Here is a 23,183-nt window from a genome sequence, read left to right as displayed (position 1 = left end):
GGTTCTTGAAGAAGTTTCATATAAAATCATCTTAAAATCATAAATACAACTTCAATTCACCAATATAATGACTTTGAAAACATTTTACCCATGAACCCATAACTAGAATAGAAAATAGAAGTTTTGTTCTTTGAAGACTTTTGAAACCCTTTTTAATGGACTCCTTGAAGGAAAGATAATCAAGGATCAAGGGTCACCATACCTTTGCTAAGATTCCCCAAGAAAATTGATGAAGACACCACCTTCAAACCAAGCCCTAGCTCCAAGTTCTTGACTTTCTTAAATGGAGGTTTGTAGAGAGGGAAATGTTTTTAGGGATGGGAATTGGATTATGGTATCTAGGAAATAATATAAGTCCTTTGAAAAAAAAGGGTCCAACACTTAGAAAAATTTTCAGGCGGGTGAACAGTAATGAACAGTAACATTAGCTACTGGAATTTGCCTTTTTCTGCCGGACAGACTTTACGAAAATGGGCATAACTTTTTCGTCCGAACTCCGAATGAGGTGAAACGAAGTGCGTTGGGTAGCTAACTCAAAGGGCTTTCCATGGATATATTATTGGCCACCCAACTAATTTGTGTGCTAGGAGATATGACCCTCCAAAGTAGACCCTCGAAAAAGGCTTCACTTGGAAATTTCGGATTTTGATACGGTTGCTCTAAAATTTGGGTTAGACCCATTTCCCACTCAATTTGACCCCCTAAACAAGAATATGAAGTCGGATTTTCGAAAAATGAAACGGATCTTTTTATATACAGCTAAACAAGTTTTTGGTAACTTCCGAAGCACATTTTTAAGAACTTTTGGGTCAAATTCAAATATAATCATTTCATTAAGTTCTCGACTCCAAACTCACATGTGAGGCTCTAGTTTCACTCTATCATTTTCCGAGTCGTTACACTATTGTTATAGGCAAACTCAATCAATGGAAGATGATCATCCCAACTACCCTTAAGCTCCAATACACAAGCCCTAAGCATATCCTCAAGTGTTTGGATAGTCCTTTCGACTTGTCCATCCGTTTGCGGGTGAAAGGCCGTAGTAAGCTTAACTCTCGTACCTAGACCCTTTTGAAAGGACTTCCAAAAGTGTGAAGTAAATTGAGTACCACGGTCCGATATGATGGATAGAGGAATCCCATGCAACCTTACCAAGTCATGAATATATAACCTTGCATAATCTTCCGCCCCATATGTTGTCTTTACCGGTAGAAAATGAGCCGATTTTGTCATCCTATCAACCACCACCCAAATAGAATCAAAACCTTTTCTAGTCTTGGGTAAACCAACTACAAAATCCATATTAATTTCTTCCCACTTCCAAGTAGGAATCTCTATGTCTTGGGTTAGACCACCCGGCCTTTGATGTTCGGCCTTGACTTGTTGACAACTATGACAACCGGAGACGAATTTGGCAATGTCCTTCTTCATGCCTCCCCACCAATACACATCCCTCAAATCTCTATACATTTTGGTGGAACCGGGGTGAATGGAGTAGGAAGAATTATGAGCCTCCTCAAGAATTTTCTCCCTCAAACCATCAACACAAGGCACACACAACCTACCTTGGTACCTAAGGGCACCATCTCCCCCTTGGGAGAAAACTTCCACCTTACCCTCTTTCACCAAGGCCTTCAATTCTAACAAGGAAGAGTCAAGATCTTGTTTTGCTATCACCTCATCAACCAAGGAAGACCTAGCACCATCAACAACGACCACACCACCATTACTAATTTCTTCCAACCTAACCCCCAACCTAGCCAACCGATGCACCTCCCTAGCCATTTCCCTATCACCAATATCAACATGAGCTAGGCTACCCATAGACACCCTACTCAAAGCATCCGCCACCACATTAGCTTTACCGGGATGATAATGCACACTCATATCATAATCTTTAAGAAATTCTAGCCACCTTCTTTGTCTCAAGTTGAGGTCTTTTTGGGTGAAGACATATTGGAGGCTCTTATGATCGGTGAACACATCAACATGTACCCCATACAAGTAATGACGCCAAATCTTTAAAGCAAACACCACCGCGGCTAATTCAAGGTCATGCGTAGGATAGTTCTTTTCATGCACTTTGAGTTGTCTAGACGCATAGGCTATCACCTTACCATTTTGCATTAGGACACAACCCAAGCCAACTCTAGAAGCATCACAATACACAACGAATCCCTCAAGCCCATCCGGTAGTGACAATATAGGAGCGGACACAAGTTTATCTTTCAAGGTTTGAAAACTCCTTTCACACTCGTCGGTCCACTCAAACTTAGCCTTCTTTTGTGTCAACTTAGTCATGGAAGAAGCAATAGAAGAAAACCCATTCACAAATCTCCGATAGTAACCCGCTAAGCCCAAGAAGCTCCTAATATCCGACGGGGTCAATGGCCTAGGCCAATTTCTAATCACATCGGTCTTCTTAGGATCTACCTTAATACCATCCCCCGACACCACATGACCTAGGAAGGCAACCTCCCTCAACCAAAATTCACACTTTTCATACTTGACATACAACTTCTCCTCTCTCAATCTTTGCAACACAACCCTCAAGTGACCCATATGTTCTTCCTCGCTATGCGAATATATTAAAATATCATCAATGAAGACCACAACAAAGGAATCAAGGTGGGGTTTAAAGATCCTATTCATTAGGTCCATGAAGATAGCCGGTGCATTGGTCAACCCAAAGGACATGACCACAAATTCATAATGCCCATACCTAGTCCGGAAGGCTGTCTTGGGAATGTCACACTCCCTCACCTTCACTTGATGATACCCGGACCGAAGATCAATCTTAGAGAAGTGGCTAGCCCGTTGCAATTGGTCGAACAAGTCATCAATCCTAGGAAGAGGATATTTATTCTTGATGGTGACCCTATTGAGTTGCCGGTAATCAATACACATCCTAAGGGACCCATCTTTCTTCTTCACAAACAACACCGGTGCACCTCATGGTGATTGGCTAGGCCTAATAAAACCCTTCTCCAACAAGTCCCTCAATTGTTCCTTCAACTCCTTTAACTCCGCCGGGGCCATACGATAAGGGGGGATAGAAATGGGTTGAGTATCGGGGAGGAGGTCTATGCCAAAATCTATTTCCCTTTCGGGAGGAACACCGGGAAGGTCATTAGGAAAGACATCAAGGAATTCATTTACGATCGAAACCGACTCTATAGGAAGGGTTTTGGACTCCACATCCCTAACCCTCACAAGGTGATAGAGACACCCCTTAGAGATCAACTTACGGGCTTTAATGCAAGAGATGAACCTACCCTTGACTACCACATTTTGGCTCTCCCACTCAAGAATGGGTTCACTTGGGAATTGGAACTTGACCCTATGGGTTCTACAATCAATGGAAGCATAGTATGCATGCAACCAATCCAGCCCAAGAACAACATCAAAATCGACCATGTTCAACTCAACAAGATCACAAGGCAATATTTTATGCAAGATGCAAATAGGACAATTTCTATAGACCTTCCTAACAACCATATATGCACCAATAGGAGTAGACACCTTATATGACTCATGCAACAAGTCGGGCTCAACATGAAACTTTTTGGCAACAAAGGGGGTGACAAAAGAAAGAGAGGCATCCAGATCAATTAATGCATATACATTAAAGTCAAAGATTTTCAACATACCGGTAACGACGTCGGGGACTTCATCGACCCCTTGCCTCCCATGCAAAGCATAAAATCGATTGTGCCTTGGGGCACCATCTTGTCGGCCCCCTCTCCCCAAAGGAACCGCATTGGCACCTTGTGGACGGACCTCCTTACCCTTGTTGCGATTTCGAGGACAATCCATTGCCTTGTGCCCCATTTCCCCACAACTATAGCAAGCACCGGTATTTCTCAAGCACGGGCCACCATGGCCCTTACCACACTTCGGACATACATCAATAGGACCCATACCCCTAACACCTTGGGCCCTTGGAACATCATTGGCAAACCCCTTATGGAGCGCATGAGAAGACCCTTGACCTTGATGAAACCGGCCTCCCGTTCTACTTTGGAACTTGCCCTCAAAACGGGCCCTCTTGGCCTCATGACCCCTCCTCTTCCTCAACTTCTCCTCCTCCATTTGTTCGGCATAGACCATCAAGCGGGACAAGTCCATGTCACTAATCAACATTGCGGACCGACATTCTTCACTCACTAGGTCGGACACACCCATCACGAATTTGTTCATTCTAGACCGTGAGTCGGCAACCAAGTGTGGAGCATACCTTGAAAGTTGGTTAAACTTGAGGGCATACTCCCTCACACTCATAGACCCTTGTTTTAAATTCATGAACTCCACCAATTTGGCTTCCCTAAGCTCAAGAGGAAAGAATCAATTAAGGAAAGCCGTTTTGAACTCTTCCCAATGCACCACATAGTTTACCCCCTTCTCTTCCTTCCATTGGTTGTACCATATTTGGGCCACCCCTTTTAGTTGGTAGGCCGCCAACTCCGCCTTATCTTCTGACTTCACGCCCATGATAGCTAATATCTTGAGGACTTCATCAATGAACTCTTGAGGGTCTTCATTTAACTTAGACCCATAGAATTTCGGGGGATTCATCCGCACGAAGTCTCTCACCCGAGATGCCGGGGTAGGAGCCTGAGGGGTTTGGGCCCCGTGGTTGGCTTGATTAGCCATAGCTTGTGCAAATAAAGTAAGGGCATCCCGAAGATCCCCATTGGTCGGTTGTTCCTCGGGTGCGCGGGCTCGTCTTCCTCTTGTATTAGGCATGATCTAGCATAGCAAAGAACAACCGTTAGGGAAAAAAAGAACTTAATTCAACTCTACCGCACGACTTAGAACATGAAGAAGGGAAACATTTCCTAAAACGTCTCATAGCCTCCTACTCATAATTGTGGTGCACAACACAACCATGAATCGGACTCTAATCAACGCGGTGTGTTGGACTCCGAGGATCTATCAACCTAGTGCTCTGATACCAAGTTTGTCACGACCCAAGCCTAGGGCATAGACGTGACCGGCGAATGGGGAACCCGAAGGAACCCCAAACAAGCCTCATAGCGTATCTTACACATCATTGGTCGCGGAAGCAATTAAAATGACCATACGCGATAAGCATAATCAAGGGGGAAATCGGGACTAAGGGAGCAAGAAAAAAAAAAAAGAAATGATACATAAATACCATAGATGAATCAAGCTCAAACATAATACACAACTTGTCCAACACCACCTCTAAACATAGGTACTTTAGCGGGGGCCAAGACAAACAACTGGGCTCACCCTCATAGTCAAAACATAACTAAAAGGAAAAGTCTTATACATAGCAAAAGATCATAAGCAACGTCCCCGGAATGGAGGACTCACCAATAACCTTGATAGAAAATCGTATTAGCCACGCGGAGGACGAGGGTCAAGCGGTGCTCCGGTCCCTACATGGTGACATCATGTAGGCATAGAGTATGCGTTAGTACGTTTGAATGTACTAAGTATATGGGATGCAATGCAATGCAACAAGGGATGGACATCATAGGCAAAATGCATAATCGTACCCGATAGATAGCATATTAATGAGATGATATGTATAATGATGCTTATATAAAAATCATATTTAGTAGGACATAGTATATGTGTAGTGAGTGACCATCAATATAGTATTTCCAAGGCCTACCACCCCCTTGGAGAGGCGAAAGAGGTACAAACCCCTCAATATGGTTATACGGGCCTACTACCCCCCGTACTAGGCAACCAAGGTACAAACCCCTCGATACGGTTATACGGGCCTACTACCCCCCGTACTAGGCAATCAAGGTACCAACCCCTTGATACGGTTACCCGGGCCTACAACCCCCCGAGCTAGGCTTGATCGACTCACACACTATATAGAGAAAATCATATACATGTATCCATTTCATCATCATTTCAATACTTATATAATCATCCGACTCATAGGACGTACATTGGACCTTCCATTTCATAAGAATTCTATAAATGGCATTTTATCAAACATATGGTGGGCTACTTGTTCATGTAAATAAAATCATGTGTTTCAAGAGTACTAAGTCCAACCAATTTCAAAATCCATATAAAACAGCCCACCAACAACATACATATATATATACATATATAACAACCTTCATAATTTGATCATTGAGGCATGAAAACCATAAACATCATATAATCATTCCATTTCATGATAATATACAAAAATAGACCATAATAGGATGTGTAGTAATAATTCCATAATTCAAGAGTTCATAAATGATCATAAGGACCCATAAACTTGAAGTAAAATAGAGGATAAATGGTTGGACTTGTGGAAAGGAAGGTTTCCACAATCAACCCACATACCTCAACTTTGGAGAATTCTTGATGAAGATTGGAATGGAGAATTGCTTGAGATTGAATCTTGAATCCGGAATTAAAGCTTGGGATCCTTGAATTTGGTTGATGATCTTGGTGGAATTTTTGGAGAGGGTTTAGAGAGAGTTTTTTTTGGATGTTTTGAAGTTAAATGACTAAGTATGGATATGTCCCCTTTTTATAAAAACGTCCCAACACTTAGAAGAAAAATTGAGGCGGGTGAACAGTGTTTTCGGCTACTGGAATTTGCATTTTCTGCCGGACAGGTTTTACGAAAATGGTCATAACTCCTTCATCCTAACTCGGAATGAGGTGAAACAAATTGCGTTGGAAAGCTAACTCACAGAGCTTTAATTTTGATAGTTTGAGCTCCTTCCAGTTCCTTGTGTTCTGAGAGATATGCCCCTTTAAAGTTGACCCTCAAAATCGCATTTTTTGCGATTTTCGAATTTTGATACGGTTGTTCTAAAATTCGGGTTAGACTCATTTCCCACTCAATTTGACCCCCTGAATAAGAATATGAAGTCGAATTTCCGAAATGATGCACGGATTTTGAGATATATGGAAATTACAATTTTAGGTGTTTTCGAAGCACATTTTCGGGCATTTTTGGGGTCGTTTCAATATGTGACGTAAATGAGACAGCTTTGTGTAAATAAATAATATTTATTCTAAGGATGTAATTTAAAGTTTTCATGTGGCAGAAATGGAAATTGTGACGTTGGTTCAACAAGTGCATTCTCAAGTACTTTACTATCATGTGCAGTACATTCCCAACCAGCAACAATAAAGGTAAATCGCATATCAAAATCACAAGCACATAAGACTATATGTTGGTGAGAATAATAAATTTTATGTTGGTGAGAATAATAAATTTTAAAAAGTAATGATGTGACTATAAAATTTATTTACATATGAAATAAATGGTTAATAGATATAAATGTGGGGTTGTTTTAACAAAATATAAACTCGTGAATCAATTTTTGTATTAAAATATCTCAAATCATGATATGGAATTCTCATATAATTCCATATCATGGTTTTTGGAGAATATGGAATCACATATCATGATATGGAATCATGAGATGGAATCAACGTAAAATTGCATGTCCAAATGTTGATTCCATCTCACGATACCATATCGTGATATGGTATCGCATGGCCAAACGCCTACTTAGTAAGACAAAATTTGTATATAAGAAAAATAAAAGTTGTTTGGAGTTTGGAGAATGACAGGTGGGACGAACAATATCCTCAACTAAGTACACAAAAATAGGTCACGTAATGCACGAATTCAGATTAGTTAAGTTACAATATAGATATTAAATGTGAAATGAAATCATAATTTTCACTAAAAAAAATTCAAATTATGTAGAAGTAAATATTCTAGAGAGTTTAATATCTACTATATATACCTAAAAGATAATTTTAATTATATATAAACGTGACGACTTTTTATTGAACAAGGTTCAAATGAATCCCCCAACTCTATCTGACTTGGATCTTGGGACATGAGGAGGGAAACTATATGTAGGGACTAGGGTGCATGTAGGGTAAGCTTACGAAATTTCTACTAGTTTAGGAGCGAATTACTCAAATTTGCACTAGGTTTTAATAGGCATAATACATAAATATTCCCTTAACTTAGCTTCAGTGGACAACTATGCCATTCAAATTTGAATGTGTACAAGAAAACACTTAAATTTGTATAAAATTGAACAAGTAGACACACATGCCCTACATGACATAATACACGCATGACACCACATAGGACACAAAATTGTCATGTAGGGTGTCATGTAGGACGAATGTGTCTATCAGTTCAATTTTATATAAGTTTAAGGCCTCATTTGTTTTCATTAAGATTAAGACGTCTGAATCTGAATACACATTTGAATATTAAGATGTTGTCTCTGAATCTGAACACTGAATTATTAGGACTGTTTGTTTTCAATATCTGAATATACATGTGAAATTAAACGCTATATCAATAAAATATTATAAAAATCTCATTTTAGTAAAATAATTTTTTTTTATAGAAAATAATATTTTGAATATTTTTATTGTAACAAGGTAATATGATTTATCTCTTAAGAATTTAACATTAAGTTACATCATTAATATGGCTATTCTTTGCACTCAAAAATATTGAGAATCTAATATAATGCAATGTAAAATAGTTTATATAGAGTAGTAACATATTGTTTATGAAAACATTTTATTTTATAATAGACATTTGTTATTGTTATCCAACAAATAATTAATACTTTCTTATTTTCTAGAATCGTGCTAAATATTATACCATGGGAGTGCTTATCAATTCAAATATATTGATTAACTAGGAAACTTGACCACACTACGAGCGATCATTAAGGAATCAATATTTCCTCTCCAATCAATTTTAATTAAATTATCACATATTTAAATTATATTATAGAGAGTATTTTAAAATGATGAGAGAAAAGAACACTTAATAAATTTAATATTTTTAAAATAAGGATAGTATATTCTTTATCACAATAAATTATATATTTTATAAAACAATTCATTTGATTTTACCTTCTTAGTAATAATCGACGTCGGAATCATCCAATAAATAGTTTAAAAAAAATTCCAGGCCTTTTACCTTCTCCCCGAATCCGATTAGGTAAGAACACAAAATCTTTTTATTGAAAAATGAGAATACACATGTTAGTAGAATGAAAATTAAAATCAGAAAGGAAAACATTTTCAAAATAAAAATAAATAAAATATAAGGATAAAAATTAATAGATCAATTTTGCTTTTTACCTTCTTAGCAAAATAATGATGTTAGAATCATCAAGTAAATAGATATAAATTCAATTTCAGATTTGTCACCTTCTCCCCAGTTAAGTAAGAACATGTTTTCCTTATTCTAATATGTTTTCCTACTTTTTTTCAACTCCACCGTCCTTTGCTTCCTCTTTTTTTCCTGTTTCTTTTTGCACTATAAAAATCTTTATTCTTTTTATGAAAAATTCATAACCTAAAAAAAACTTTACACAAATGTATCTGTCATCAACTAATCACAAAATTAGACTTGGAAATGTCTTCAGGTTAATATATAAAGGCATCTCCTTTCCATATTTTCCTTTCTTCTACGCCCTCCATTTCAAATTGATTGTCTCTTTTTGACTCGATAAGAAATTTAAGAAAGTTATTTTTGAATTTTATAATCTTAAATTAAAGATATATATAATGTACCAAAAAGGGAAAGAGACATTTATTTTTTGAAATAGATTAAAAAAAATATAAGACAAAACAAATTAAAAGGAAGGAGTATAAGTTATTACATACCCTCACAGGTAAAAAATTATGGTACGATAAAACAAAGCAATAACAAATAAGTGAAATATGCAAAAATCTATTGAATATTGTCATTCTTGTTTTATTGCGTAAGCAGATGATTTGCATCCGCTCGAAAAAATGCTAGAACTTCCTGCACCAAATATTCACAAATAAATAGTAGCTGCACCACCAATAAAATGACCTACTAAAACATGTACTAAGAACACCTAAAAATTTATGCCTTTACACTTAAATAGACAATATGCTCCATCATCCGTTCATGTTCCTAATCAAACCTCCAATACGATCATGAAAATCAAATGTCACGACATAAATAATTAAGAAATTTGAAAACTATTAGGTAAGAACACATATGTCTCTTCAAATAAGGAGTAATATTATGAATAAATAAGTAACCAATAAAATTATAATCCATCAGTTACGCACCATAAAACCGAAAAAAAAACTTATTGTAAAATTTAAAGGTAACAAAAGTTCAACGACCACGTTTGATTCTTGAAATGGAAAGTTCAAATTTTCTCCTTCATCAAATCCAAAGAAGTCATACCTTACAAAGATATTCTTTTGCAACATAATCGACAAATTCTTTTTGAAGCAATTCACATGATTTTTCTATGATATTTCATCGAACATCAAAAGTAATTTTTTCCCCACAATTTAACACCACTTGAATTCAATCCTCCAGTAATATGTTTGTAATAGTTGGGATGATATGTGGTGATCATTTTAAATGACCATTTATAAACATATTTAGACGAAGCAATGTAGAAAAATCATGAAATTACAAATCAAAATGAAATTCATACAATAAAAAACACATGTAATAAACAATGATAAGAACTATATAAATAAATATACATAATTCACTTAGATTAGATGAAAAATAATTGAAAAGGAAAAAATGCTTCCATATATAGTACATGTGTGAAATACTAAATAATTGAAAAGAAAAAAATGCTTCCATATATATAGTACTTGTGTGAAATGACTGACAACTTGAATTGTCACAATAATTGAAAGATCGTGGAAGGGAGCCGTTTTGAAAAAGTAAATAGTATAGTTAGTGAGGTAATTAAGTTCAGAATTTAATTTTATCATAAAATTTCACTTTTCTTTTATCCTCCCTCTTCCCTTCTCCAAATACTACAAAATACATAAATTCTTTTTTAAAAAAAAACTTAGAACAATAAAATAAGAGTATAATTGAATACCTCTTATGTTTATCACTTAGCAAATTTTATGATGAATTGAGTATCACTTCTATAGTCAAACCTACTAAGAAAAGGAAAAATAAATATAAAAGAGAGTTTGAGAAAAAATGCTTACAATTTCTTATCTTTAACCCATTCGATAAATTTTCATTTTTCTATCTCCCCCTCCTCCTCCATTCTCCAAATACTGCAAGATAAAGAAATTCTTTAAAAAAAAATTAACAATAAAGTAAGAGTATAATTGAATACCTCATATATTTATCACTTAGCAAAACTTATGATCAAGGAGTATAACTTGTTTAATTAGTCAAACATACAAAGAAAAAGGAAATAAATATAAAAGAGAGTTTGAGAAGAATTGCTTACAATTTCTTATCATCGACCCATCTGTTTTCTTTGTATTTTTTGTAGATACCTATAATCAAATCAAATAAATACCAAATTCAAAATAATATTATGATGATCGAAAAGAAAAAGAAATATAGAATACTTGTACCTTTCTTTTAGCTGAATCATCTCAAATCATCTTCACCATAAATTTGAGAGCTTTACACACATATATATACTATATAGATTTGATCATTTCTTGTAAGAAAAAATTACAATGCCCCTATTTATAAGATTACAATAGGGAATACCAAATACAAACATGAACATGACTATTAATAAAATTTAGGAGTTATGATCATGAAAAGTCATGAGAATAATAAAAATAAAGACAATTAAAATTTATAATAAAGAATATGAATAAATGAAAGGAATAGTAATTAGCACATTCATATTTGTAAAATAATAATAAATAAATAAAATATAAAAAAAAAATATAAAAAAATAGGATTCTTGGCCAAAGAGAGGTGTCACATAACATATTTTTTTTAGCTTTAGATATATATAGATTCTTTTGAGGCTCATAACCTAACCTATTCAATTGGGTAATTAATGTGATGTTAGTGGGCTGAGTTGTAAACTGTTTGGGCTGCACGTTTTGGACTGTAGCAGTTAGTAATTAGTCCTATTTAGTGTGATATTTTTACTCATTTATGTATTTATTTTGAGGTAAAAAATCAGAAATAATTCAGAAAAAGATAAAAATAGATAATTGTAAATGCTGATCATTGGAGGGTGTCACATCAGCGAATATATATTCAGCTTTATATATATATAGACTTATGAAAGTAAAAGGCGTATATTAAGTTAATAAGAATAAAATAAATTATAATGGTAAGCATGTAATTAACATTAATTAAATAAGAAAACAAAGTGACTTGTTCTGATGTATTTAATTAAGACGGGAGTCTTATTTTTGAGTGTGAATGATGTTAAAACTATGTTACAGATCTGATTCATTCAGATCTATTCAGACCCATTAAGAGACTTATAAGTAAATAAAAGAGTTAATATCTTAAAAGACCATTGAACTATGAGAATTTATCAAATAAAGTCATTGAACTTCATTTTATATCAATAAAATCACTCAACAACATTTTTCATTAAATAAATTTAACAAGACATAATAAATGATCAAAAACACATTATATTTTTTTTATCTAATTTATTATCAAAATAAATTCGACATAACAAATAAAATTATTTTATATGCCATGTAAATATGAATTTCACAAATTGAAATTTTATATTTTCAACTAGCAACACATAAGCCATCTATTGATTACTTTGATTAGATACTCCAGTCTCCATATACAAACATATTAATTTAATTATAATATAAACAAATGAGTAATATAGTGTATAACCCAAAACAATTAATGAGTAATAACGTGTAGTAACCCAAAACAATTAATGAGTAATAACGTGTAGTTTTTATTTTCAATTCCTTGATGTGATTTATAGAATTTCATTACATTTATGTTGCTAGCTGGTTGTAATGTGATAGTGGATCTCTTGTGAATATGACCCAAAATTTAATTTTTTTCATTTGTAACTGGGAACAGAGAACTGAATCATTGGTAAATAGGATAAAATGGCTTTTTAAAAAATTATTTATTTATGGGGTTCATGTTTATATGGCCTAAAAAATTATTTATTTTGTTATATTAAATTGATTTTAATAATAAATGTAGTTGGATGATTTTTGTAGATAAATGTCTTAAATTGAGTGATTTTATTGATATAAAACAAATGATAAAAAATTAGAAACACTTTAATGAGTCTCCATGGTTATTGCTCATCATCTTTCTCCCATTACTCGAACTCTCTCCTACTTCGCCGGTTCAACAAATTCTCTAAAAATCTCAAATAATTTCACAATTTTGTTGGATTTGATAGCCATTTTTTTTAAAAACTATGTAAATAAACATCGAATTCGTATTTTCTTCGCTTTTCCTGATATATATTCGATAATTAATGACATTTTTTTTTCTGGGTTTTTGTATTTCAGGAGAAGAATTTCATCAAAGTGCAGAAATTCACAAATGGGTTCAGAAAATTTGAGTCTAATTGATACAAGAAAGCGTGCAAATTTTCGGCTTTGTAACGTTTCAGGGTATTATTGCATTCTCAGCTGTGTTTTTTGATTCTTAATTTGTTTCATTTATATTGTTAGTGAGATGGGTAAATACGATTAGTGGCGGAATCAGGGTTTTCATAATATAAAGAAGTAAGCACACGAAGAAGTAGTTTTGAGCTTATGTATATGTATATATTTGCAAAATGTTATTTTTCGGGGTTCGAGTCTCCCTAGATCCGTTCGTGAATGTGATGAGATAGATAGGGGTAATAGACACTGCTAATATAGACTCGATTGTTGGAGTTTCAATTTGAAGTACATTTATCATTGTGTATAGTGAATTTATATTTTAAAAATCTAGTCTTTTGGTGTAGAAATTATCATCCTTTATGTTTTGTGCATCTCTTTTTATATGTAGTAGTCTTTTTTTTTTGGTAATCGTGGTATCTAGGCTGGTTTGCGCGCACCTCGACTAGTGTTTTGTCTTTATTGGGATTTGAACTTGTGTCTTCATGGTGCTTACCCCACTTTCATGGACCACTAGGCCACACGGGATGCTTTGATATGTTGTAGTTGAGAGTAAAAAGTTATGTTTTTTCTTTTTGTTAGGATTTCTTGAAGCATTTTCAAAATATTTTCGATTTAAAAAGCTCTGGTTTATAATAGTGTTATCCTTTAAGGAATATAAGAATATGTTATTCTTTTTGGAATGGACTAATAAGGAAATAGTGCCAAACAAAGTGGAACGGAGGAAGTAGTAAGGTAGGATAGCTGAGATAGCATTTTGGTACTCTCATGGATTACTATGATACCAAACTGATTGGTATTTTACTTACTATCCAACTGCCTTTTACTTATGAGAAATGAGCAGCTGATTGAAGATCAAATCATGTTTTTAGTGTTTATTAGTGTGGGTTTTGTACATTTATTTGCATGTGAAACTATTGGTTTCTCATCTTGTGCATGTAATGCTGGGTCAGTTATAAGATGGATCTGCTGGAAATTCATGCCAAGGACCCGAAGTTTCATGTCTTGTTTATTCCTGGAAATCCAGGTTGTTATAGTTTGTATTTTGTAAGCCACTGAATCTATGTTTCTTTACGTGTTAGTAAAGTGATTACGGTAACTAAACTATGTTGATACTGCTGCAGGTGTTATCTCATTTTATCTTGATTTTCTGGAATCACTCTATGATCTGCTGGATGGAACTGCATCTGTGACAGGCAAGATACAGTTTCACCTCTACTAGACTATTAACATCTTGAATAGCGAGATTCCTGATCAGCTAGAAATACTCATTTGTGGTTTTAAAATCTGAACTTTTGTACTAATTGCTTCCATTTTCTTTTTGTTGCTTTCAGCAATCTCGCACATTGCCCAAACAGAAAAGGTAATGCATTTAGGCCAACATTAGTTTGAATACTGGTGGCTGGTTCATTAACCTCCCTACTCAGCTTAAGTTTGCTTCTATTTGTCTAAGATCACCCTCATTTTCTTCAGTTCCCATGTTCTTAATGAAGTAAGCATTATTTCAAGACATAAAAACATTTTGACTATCGCAATAACCTTTAAACTGCAAACACCATGTATTTGTTGCTTACCTCCATGATTTGTCATCCCCTTCATTGCCTAGTACCTGTCTTCACCACCTCCTTATTCTTTTGAGTACCATGTTACAATGGCTACTTTTCTGAGTCAAATGGGTGCAATATGGGAATGAGAGCTTCACTTGGATTCATCAAAATTCTTCACAAATTAGCAAAAAGTTGCACCTACCCTTACCACATAGTTCCATAACCCTTTAATCAGATACATACCAGGAACAATTGTACACGCATTCACAACCTACTGGTTACTGAAAATTCTCTGGAGTTTATGAAGCTCCTTTAGTAAAGGGGAGTTAGGAGGATCATATGCAGATAGTCCACCCATAAGGATTTTAAAATTGAGTTTGATGCTTTGAAGTTGTAAAAAGTATGAAAAGAAACTTGGTTAAATATATTTTTGCATCGTGTAACTTTTGTCTCAAAATTTACATTGTTCAATTCCTACTATAACTATTTCTCTTAACTCTTTATTCCTAAGCTTTATTCCTGCTTCTTGGGATAAAAATTCATAGGACAACTGGTTGAGATTCCTAGTCTTTGCCAAGTATTTATATTTCATAATAGACAGTTTCTTTTGCAGGAGAAAAAAGTAGGAATAGTTACAAAACCTAAAAAGTACCCTAATTAATATGTATAAGTAGTCAATTCAAGAATATTTGAACTAAAAGACTGGAGACCAGTGAGACATGTCTATCATGTATATATACACTCTCGTGTCTTTCAGATATGTGTGCATCAACTGTTCTTCTATCCATGACAAGGGATCATCGTATGAACTAGAACCTCTTCTTAAGTACAAGCATCGAGGAGACTAACATGGTATGGAAATAGTTGCACCAGCTTACAACTTCTGAACTCCATTAGCTTTCAATATGAATCTATGTGAAACTAAAAGACTGTCTATCAAAAAGGATGCAGTGAGCTAAGTCATAATGAAGCTTTGGTATTGCTGTGCAAGTTAGGTTGCACACATCATTCTATTGGAACATGTGATATCCATTTGATAAAATGGAGTCTCAGTTTTGAGTTGCCGTAAGGGCCTCTGGCATTTGTTCTTCCTTTCTGTTATCTTTACTCCTTGTAACCCTTGAATTTAGTTCACAATTTGATTGAACTAAAATTGTCATAGACTGACTCGATAGTCTTTAAAGATGAATATTCATTGGTGTATGTTAATATCTTGTTTTACACTTTCAGCTGGCACTAATACCCCAACAACTGCATGGCTAACATAGTTGCATGATTTGTTCCAATTGCTAGAATTGGGAGCGCGGAAGGTTGTTCTCACTGCAAGAACAAACAGATCACAAGGTAATTTTCTTACCTCATTTTAGATTATTTTTTTTAAAAAGAAATCCTTTCTTTTTCGGGGACGGGGTGTGGCTGATGGGATGGTCAAAAGCATATCATTAGCAATTCTTTTATGGGTAGGGTACCAATAGCACTAATATTTCCTCATTAGTGCTATATCTATGTTAATGGAAAGTTGAAATTACCATTCATTTTGTGGCTGAAGGATGTAGTCAAGAGCGGTTTTTACTCATACTCATTATTGGATTAGCTTCATCTATCTTTCTCAGAAATATTCTTTTTTTTCCTTTGAATATGGAAGTTCAACGTCTATATCGGTGTTTGAGGGCTTGGGGCAATGCGTAATCCACTGGGAATAAGTCCCATCAGTATTCAATTTTACATTTCAATAATTAATATTGTAGTAGGAATAGGATTTGTGCAATTTCAAACAAGGAATAGGAATAGGATTTGTATAAAGTATCCTACTTTGGAATTCGAAGTAGCTTGCTCTTGCTTTAGCACTAACAAAGTCATCTATCAGATGTCTAGTCTTTGGAGTTGCCATAGTTATAGAACCAGATTAACTACCCATATTACCACTTCCGGATGCAACAACTTGTACTTCTTCCAAAGTCACATTCCACATGAATTTAAATTTTGAACATGTAGTTGATGCTTTCTTGCATTCTTCAACCAGAAAAAAGCAGAAAATAGAAGGTGAATCAACATCAAAGAAAATAACATGTCCAAGGCACAAAAAAATGAAAATCCAAAAACTAATGTGACAGAAAAAGGAAAGGGTAAAGCAAGATGATCATGCCAAAGTCGCTAGGACTAGTCTGAGGATGATTTCTTCAGGTTCAGGGTCGCTGATCAGCCCTGATGTTACGAGTTAGGTATCTTTTTCTTTGGTGTTGGAAGAATTTGAGTATTAACGAAGAGGGATTTAGAAAAAACAATGGGATTGTCAAAATCACCTCTAATTTTTTAAGTTTCAATAGGCGTGAGCCTTCTTCTTGTGGTACGTCATGCGCCTCACTTTGCAGGGGTGCTCCCAACAGAACTTACCCACTATCTGCATTCTTGATTTAATTTGTTTTAAATCTTCTTTTCCAGATAAACTTCATAGAGCATGAGCTTCAGGATGTCGAAGTTCCTATAGTACTGGTAGATATTCAGATTCTCAGTTTCTGGTTGTGTTAGAAGTTTCATGTGTTGTAATATTAACCTATGCTATTGGCTGATTTTGATTTCCGTTCTTAGGTTGGTCATTCTATTGGATCATACATATCTCTAGACATTTTTAAAAGATTTCAAGGAAAGGTGATGAGAATGCCTTCTTTATATTATGTATAATCTTTTTCATTATTATGCCTCTTTTTATCAAAATCCTAATTCTCATTCTGATACTTCTATTTTGGTTTCTAGGTGGCATACTGCATTTGCTTGTATCCATTTCTAGCTGTAAACACCAAGTCTTCAACACAATCTGTTATTAAGAAGATTGCAGCGTAAATCTCTTCTTCTTTTTTCCATTTTCTGTTCTCTATGTGAAGTGAGATCTTTGTACTATCCTACCTGTCCATTTTGGGACCAGTGAGTATTTTGCTTTTTCTCTTACATCAGGTCTGTACCTTTGTTTTCAATTCTCAATGGAACAGTTGTAGATTCCATTTTATATTATATTATGTACTTGGCGTAACGAGCATGTGCAATCAGATTGCTTTTAGTTCGAAATTTCAAATTCTCTTTGCAGATCGTATGACTTGATTAGCATTTCCAACTAAGTGGCTGTAGTTTTTATTTCTCGACATGTAACTTCTATTGTTCTAGTTTGTATGTCCATTTTGCTGACCGTTTGCAACTGGTTCTTGCCTCTGTTTTTCTTGTTTTAAGAAGCTCTCCGAACTTAAAGTTGTAAATTTAGAGTTTGAGAAGTTTCTAATTTATTCATTTCGGATTTAATTCGTGGCATCTATCCGAAATATCCAATAAACAAATTGAGAGACACTTTTGATTTTGAGTATATTATCATTTCTTTTCCTGTTTGTGTGTGATATTTGCGTGGGCATTGTTTTCCTCATGGAAATACTATGACAAAACTGATGTTCTTTGGTTATAACTTCTGTAGATCTCGCACCTTATCTACAGGCCTTAGTTCAATTGTAGCAATTCTGGGATTGTTACCAGTCTGGATCTCCAGGATTCTGGTGAAAAACTCTGTGGGAAAATCCTGGTGCCCAGCTGCAGTGGAAGCTCTCTGTTCACATGTCCTCAGGGTGAGGCTCAATTTCTTACAGTTCTCTTTATCGCTGGTGGTAATCATATCTGTAGTATTAGATCAACCAGTTACTCACTTCAGTTTTGGATAAATGAATGATGAGTTCTACTTGCCAAGTTGATCTGTAAGTCAATTCTTCCCCAAAATACCAAGTCAAAGCTCTTACCAAAACAATTATGTAAAGCCAAACAACGTCAATTTTGATGGTAAGCAAACCACGTGTCTTTTTCCCCCTTTCAAATCCATCAAAGTTGAAATGACATTATGTAGGCAAACATGATCAAATCCTGATTTTTACAAGAATAATTACACTTCAATTTCAGACTAGTTTGGATCAGGTATAGGAATCCTTAATCAGTATCCATTTGGGTTCATTTCATTCCTCTACCTACTAATTTCTTTTAGGACAACTTAGGGATTCTCAAGATCTCACATATATCCTTCACTCTTATACTATTTGTAACCAAACTTATTAGACTCTTGTCAAATAAGTGTTCTTATAATGATTAACCTTCATTCAACTATTTGGTGTCACATATAAAGGGACTTTGCTCTTTTTTTTTTTTTTTTTGCTCAGTGCCTTAGTCCATATGGATTCCTAGAAATTATTGGTCTTTTTTTTTTTTTTTTTGATAAGCACCGGGTGTCCGAGTCTCTTTGAGCCCCGACTAATCCCGGGGGTGCACAGGCCCTCGGCAAGGAGTTTCCCGCAAGTGCACCACGGTTAATTCAGGTTTTACCCAGTCCGATGGCCCTCAGAAATTGTTTGCACCTAGTGGGTTTCGAACTTGAGACCTTGAAAGGGAGCAAACCCCAAGGCTCAAGTCAATTGCCAGCAGGCCAACCCCTGAGGGTTAGAAATTATTGGTCTTTTGAGACTTCCCTCCATGTGTTTTTAGATCTACTTTGTCCCTTTTTAAAACTGTTGGAGTTGGTCATACTGTTGTCACACTTAAGGACCGGGCAATTGGAGGTCCACAAAAGACAGAACCAAACAATCTCATTGAACAATTTATTATTTACCTCTCCATGTGCTACTTGTACTTATTGATGAATATGTGCATTGTTATATCTCCGCATTTCTAAGTAACTCATCTTGTGTATATGTTGGGGATTAGAGTATCAAATTCCACTGTGGTCTCCCAATTATTTTATAGAACGTGTCTACAACTTTAGTAGGTATCCTCCTATCATATAATTTTCCTGTAGTCCTCTACTTAGCCATTCTATTTTAATTATATGTTTTACATTTTCATCTACCAATGCCTTTATCCTGAGAGCCTTAGCCTAAATATATAAATAGTATGCCTTTGGAAACTGCAATCTCATTTAGTCTCATTCCAGTTTCATTCTTCTTGTGCTAACTAAAGTCTAAACCTGCAATTCATATATTGTCTTACTTCTACTCTTCCTAAAATCTTTATGCTCTACATTCAGCCTCTGTAGTTCAAGCTTTTGATAGACTCTCCTAATAGTTTTGTCCATTAACACAGTTTTGTGTCCAAACAGTACAGACCAACCTTGTATACTATTGATTAACTCATCATAACTAGGGTAAAAAAGTACAGACTCTTGGTAGATCCATGTATAAACCCACGGTTATTTGGAAATCCTCTATATTTCAGCCCACTGTTTTGGCGTCTTGTGACGGTTCCTCGTAGATTACCTAGTTGCTGAAACGTTTTATGACGGCTCCTTGTAGGTTACCTAGTTACTGAAGAATTATGTAACTAGATGGCTGCAGTTTGCTCATAGTTCTACTCGCTGTAATCTTGAGGGCAAGTGTGCAAAACGAAGTACAATATCACTAACGTCTTTTTGTCTGTTGGTTTCATAGCAGTTTTCATCCAGAGATAATTTTTTTATTTTGTTTATTGTGATACTGGATATTTTAAAGTCACACATCTATATTCATTCTTCGTGCGAATACTAATCATTGTTGTCCACTGCAATATGCTTTTCAGTACCATACCGTTCAGAACATGCTATACATGGCAATGACCGAATTCGAAAAGGTAAATTTATCCTTGTCACGTGATATATATTGCTCCAAGGGTATTCATTATTTGATCCAGTGCGACCTAATTTCAAGTTGGTTTTAAGTTCTACATGTTGCACAGACTCTTTAAAAATGTCAGTGGGTGCATGTTGGATCCTCCAATAGTAGTGCATTTTTGTCGGATTTGACACGGGTGCGGCTGTATTTTTGTAGAGTCCGAGCAACCTTGTTCCAAAACATTTTTCATGCAAAATATTCTTGTTAAAGATGATAGTGGTTATGGAAGCTATTGACTCTAATTTTTTCTATAAAGGGTGAAAAAACCATGTGATTTTTGTTGCACGACAGCTGCATGTATCATGTATATCACACTAATAGCTTGGACCACAGTCTGTGGCAGGATTCTCCCATAGAAAAACATTAATTTTCAACTGCCCCAAAACCGTGCATATTGGTAATCTTCCGTAGAAGTTTTCTCTGTCTATCCTAATTATGCGTTCTTTCTCCTTCTGTATTTAGCTTTCTGAGGTACCTGATTGGTCATTTATGAGGGAAAAGAAAAGTCAGATGGCATTTTTGTTTGGAGTCGACGATCACTGGGGTCCCTTAGATCTCTATGAAGAGGTAAATACTGTTTGCATGTTTATTTGATTGAGAAGATTTTTCCCTTCTATATTTGCAATGTGAAATTACAAAGATTTACTGTGTCTATGATGTCACGTTAACGTTAGATCCGGCTATGACCAGCATTCTTAAAACTTTTTATGCTTTATCATAATTCGAATCTGCTGCACAAGCTGTGAGTCTGGCTCTTTTGAGCTCATATATAGTTGAAGGATGTAAGAATCAATTTGATGAGTTTCTAGAAGGAGATAAAATCTAGACTTTCTATTTCAATTCTACAATATGGTCGAAATTACTGCATTTGGGAAATAAGAGAAATGAGCATTATCAGTTTATTCATTGTTTTAACTTTTTATCATATATAATGATCCCTCCATAACATTATGAACTTGAAATTAACGTTTATACATATACTATTAAAATTAGATGTATCTAGTTGTAAATTCCATTGGTGTTGCTGAAGAATGTAAATTCCCACAACAACCTGATTATCTTGTTGCATCCCAAGGGTACGGCTTAGTGGTCAATGAAAGTTGGTCGAAAACCATGACGTCTTAGGTTCAAATCCTAGCGGAAGCAAAAAAGCACTAGGTGATTTCTACTTATCTATTCAATCTTGATTGATAGAGTTACCCGATACATGTGTTGGTGGGAGGTAGCTGGTACCTGTATACTTAGTCGAGGTGCAACAAGTTGGCCCAGTCACCACGGTTATATATAAAATAAAAGGGATGTGAACTCTTGCCACGACTTGATTATCTTATTAGAAACCATAGTCATATGATCAATTTTCGAAGAACTAGGAAGTGGATTAACTCATTTGTTAGTGAAATTAGATTTTGAAAAAGTACACAAGTCAAAGTGAAGCTGTGAGTTGAAATGAAGAATGTGAGATTTACACTACTAAGTAAAGATGGACAAACAATACCAGTTTATCTTGACATGTGTGCAATTAAACAGATTTTGTCCTTGTTATGTGCTCTTTCTTTTAGAGTATATATATCCTATTTTCGATGTCCCAAATGTGATGGAGTGAATGTGTGCAGTCTAGTTGAGTTGCCTTGATATCATATCAGGCTTATTCAGGTGCCCCGTGAGGCTCGAGTTGTCTACTTGAGTTGCCTAAATATAACGTCCCACCTGTTTACGTATCACTGTCAAGAAAAATGTCAACTGAAAGCTGTGTGGATACACTGTTATTTTCTAATCACTTGCTTGATATTGATCTAATAGCCACTTTTGTTCTTACAGATCTCCAATAAGGTACCAGGTGCTGTTCTAGCAGTAGAAAAAGAGAATTTTACTCATGCTTTTTCTTGCACAGAGGCTGGCTCATTATGGGTTGCTAAGCATGTTTCTGGCTTAATCAAGAATTATTTTTCAAAAATAGACTCTGAGTAGACGTTATTTCTTTCTGGAAACGCATCAGGCAGGCAATAAAATCGAGCTAATATGTGATCGATCGTTTCTGGTTCAACAAAAATTCAGATCAATATTTCAAGAGAATATTCGATTTGGATGGAATTTATATTGTGTATCAGAGCTAAGTATTAAATACTTTGTTATTTTTGGTTATGTCTTAAACATTGTTCCTTCAAGTGGTTATTTGTGCACTTTCGTCCGTGACGACCAAGTAAGAGTCTCGAACCTTGCTTGCATCCGAGGGTTGTCTAATGGTCAATGAAGTCGATGAAAATCATGCAAGATTAGACATCAAATTTGAGCAGAAACAAAAAATGTTAGGGTTTTTTTTTTTCATCAGCTGAAGTCTTGGTAAGCAAAATATTCAAGAAATATACTAGTGGTAGCTCAAAACCATCATTGTATTGTTAGGAATCGTTTGGTGTGAGGTATAAAGTATAATAATTTCAGGATTAAAAGTAGGACTATTTTATTTCACGTTTGGTTATTTATCTCACCATTTTTGTCATAGTAATGAGATAAGTTGTTCAATATGCATGATGGAATAACTTATTGTGAGATAACTAGTTTCCAACTAATGACCCCTTAAATGTTATAAAAGAAAAGAAAAACT

The 23,183-nt window shown here is 35.1% G+C and overlaps 1 protein-coding gene across 1 annotated transcript in view; it reads left to right on the top strand.

Annotated features, from left to right (window-relative positions):
• The window catches only part of LOC125835628 (uncharacterized), a 201,324-nt gene extending 178,605 nt beyond the window's left edge, over window positions 1-22,719 (top strand). Inside the window, 14 exon segments of the mRNA XM_049514738.1 lie at window positions 13,273-13,380; window positions 14,325-14,398; window positions 14,496-14,567; window positions 14,706-14,782; window positions 14,784-14,813; window positions 14,816-14,863; window positions 16,212-16,262; window positions 17,361-17,411; window positions 17,508-17,567; window positions 17,673-17,755; window positions 18,376-18,523; window positions 20,490-20,540; window positions 21,044-21,148; window positions 22,400-22,719. Coding sequence (XP_049370695.1) covers window positions 13,273-13,380; window positions 14,325-14,398; window positions 14,496-14,567; window positions 14,706-14,782; window positions 14,784-14,813; window positions 14,816-14,863; window positions 16,212-16,262; window positions 17,361-17,411; window positions 17,508-17,567; window positions 17,673-17,755; window positions 18,376-18,523; window positions 20,490-20,540; window positions 21,044-21,148; window positions 22,400-22,549 — 1,108 coding nt within the window. The 3' untranslated portion in view covers window positions 22,550-22,719.
• The last annotated feature ends 464 nt before the right edge of the window (window positions 22,720-23,183 follow it).

The sequence above is a fragment of the Solanum verrucosum genome, unplaced genomic scaffold, assembly GCF_900185275.1.
Source record: "Solanum verrucosum unplaced genomic scaffold, falcon-dt-bn FXZP01000284.1, whole genome shotgun sequence".
Lineage (NCBI taxonomy): Eukaryota > Viridiplantae > Streptophyta > Magnoliopsida > Solanales > Solanaceae > Solanum > Solanum verrucosum.
The sequence above is the reverse complement of the archived record's forward strand: the minus strand, read 5'-3'. Positions and strand labels throughout refer to the sequence as shown.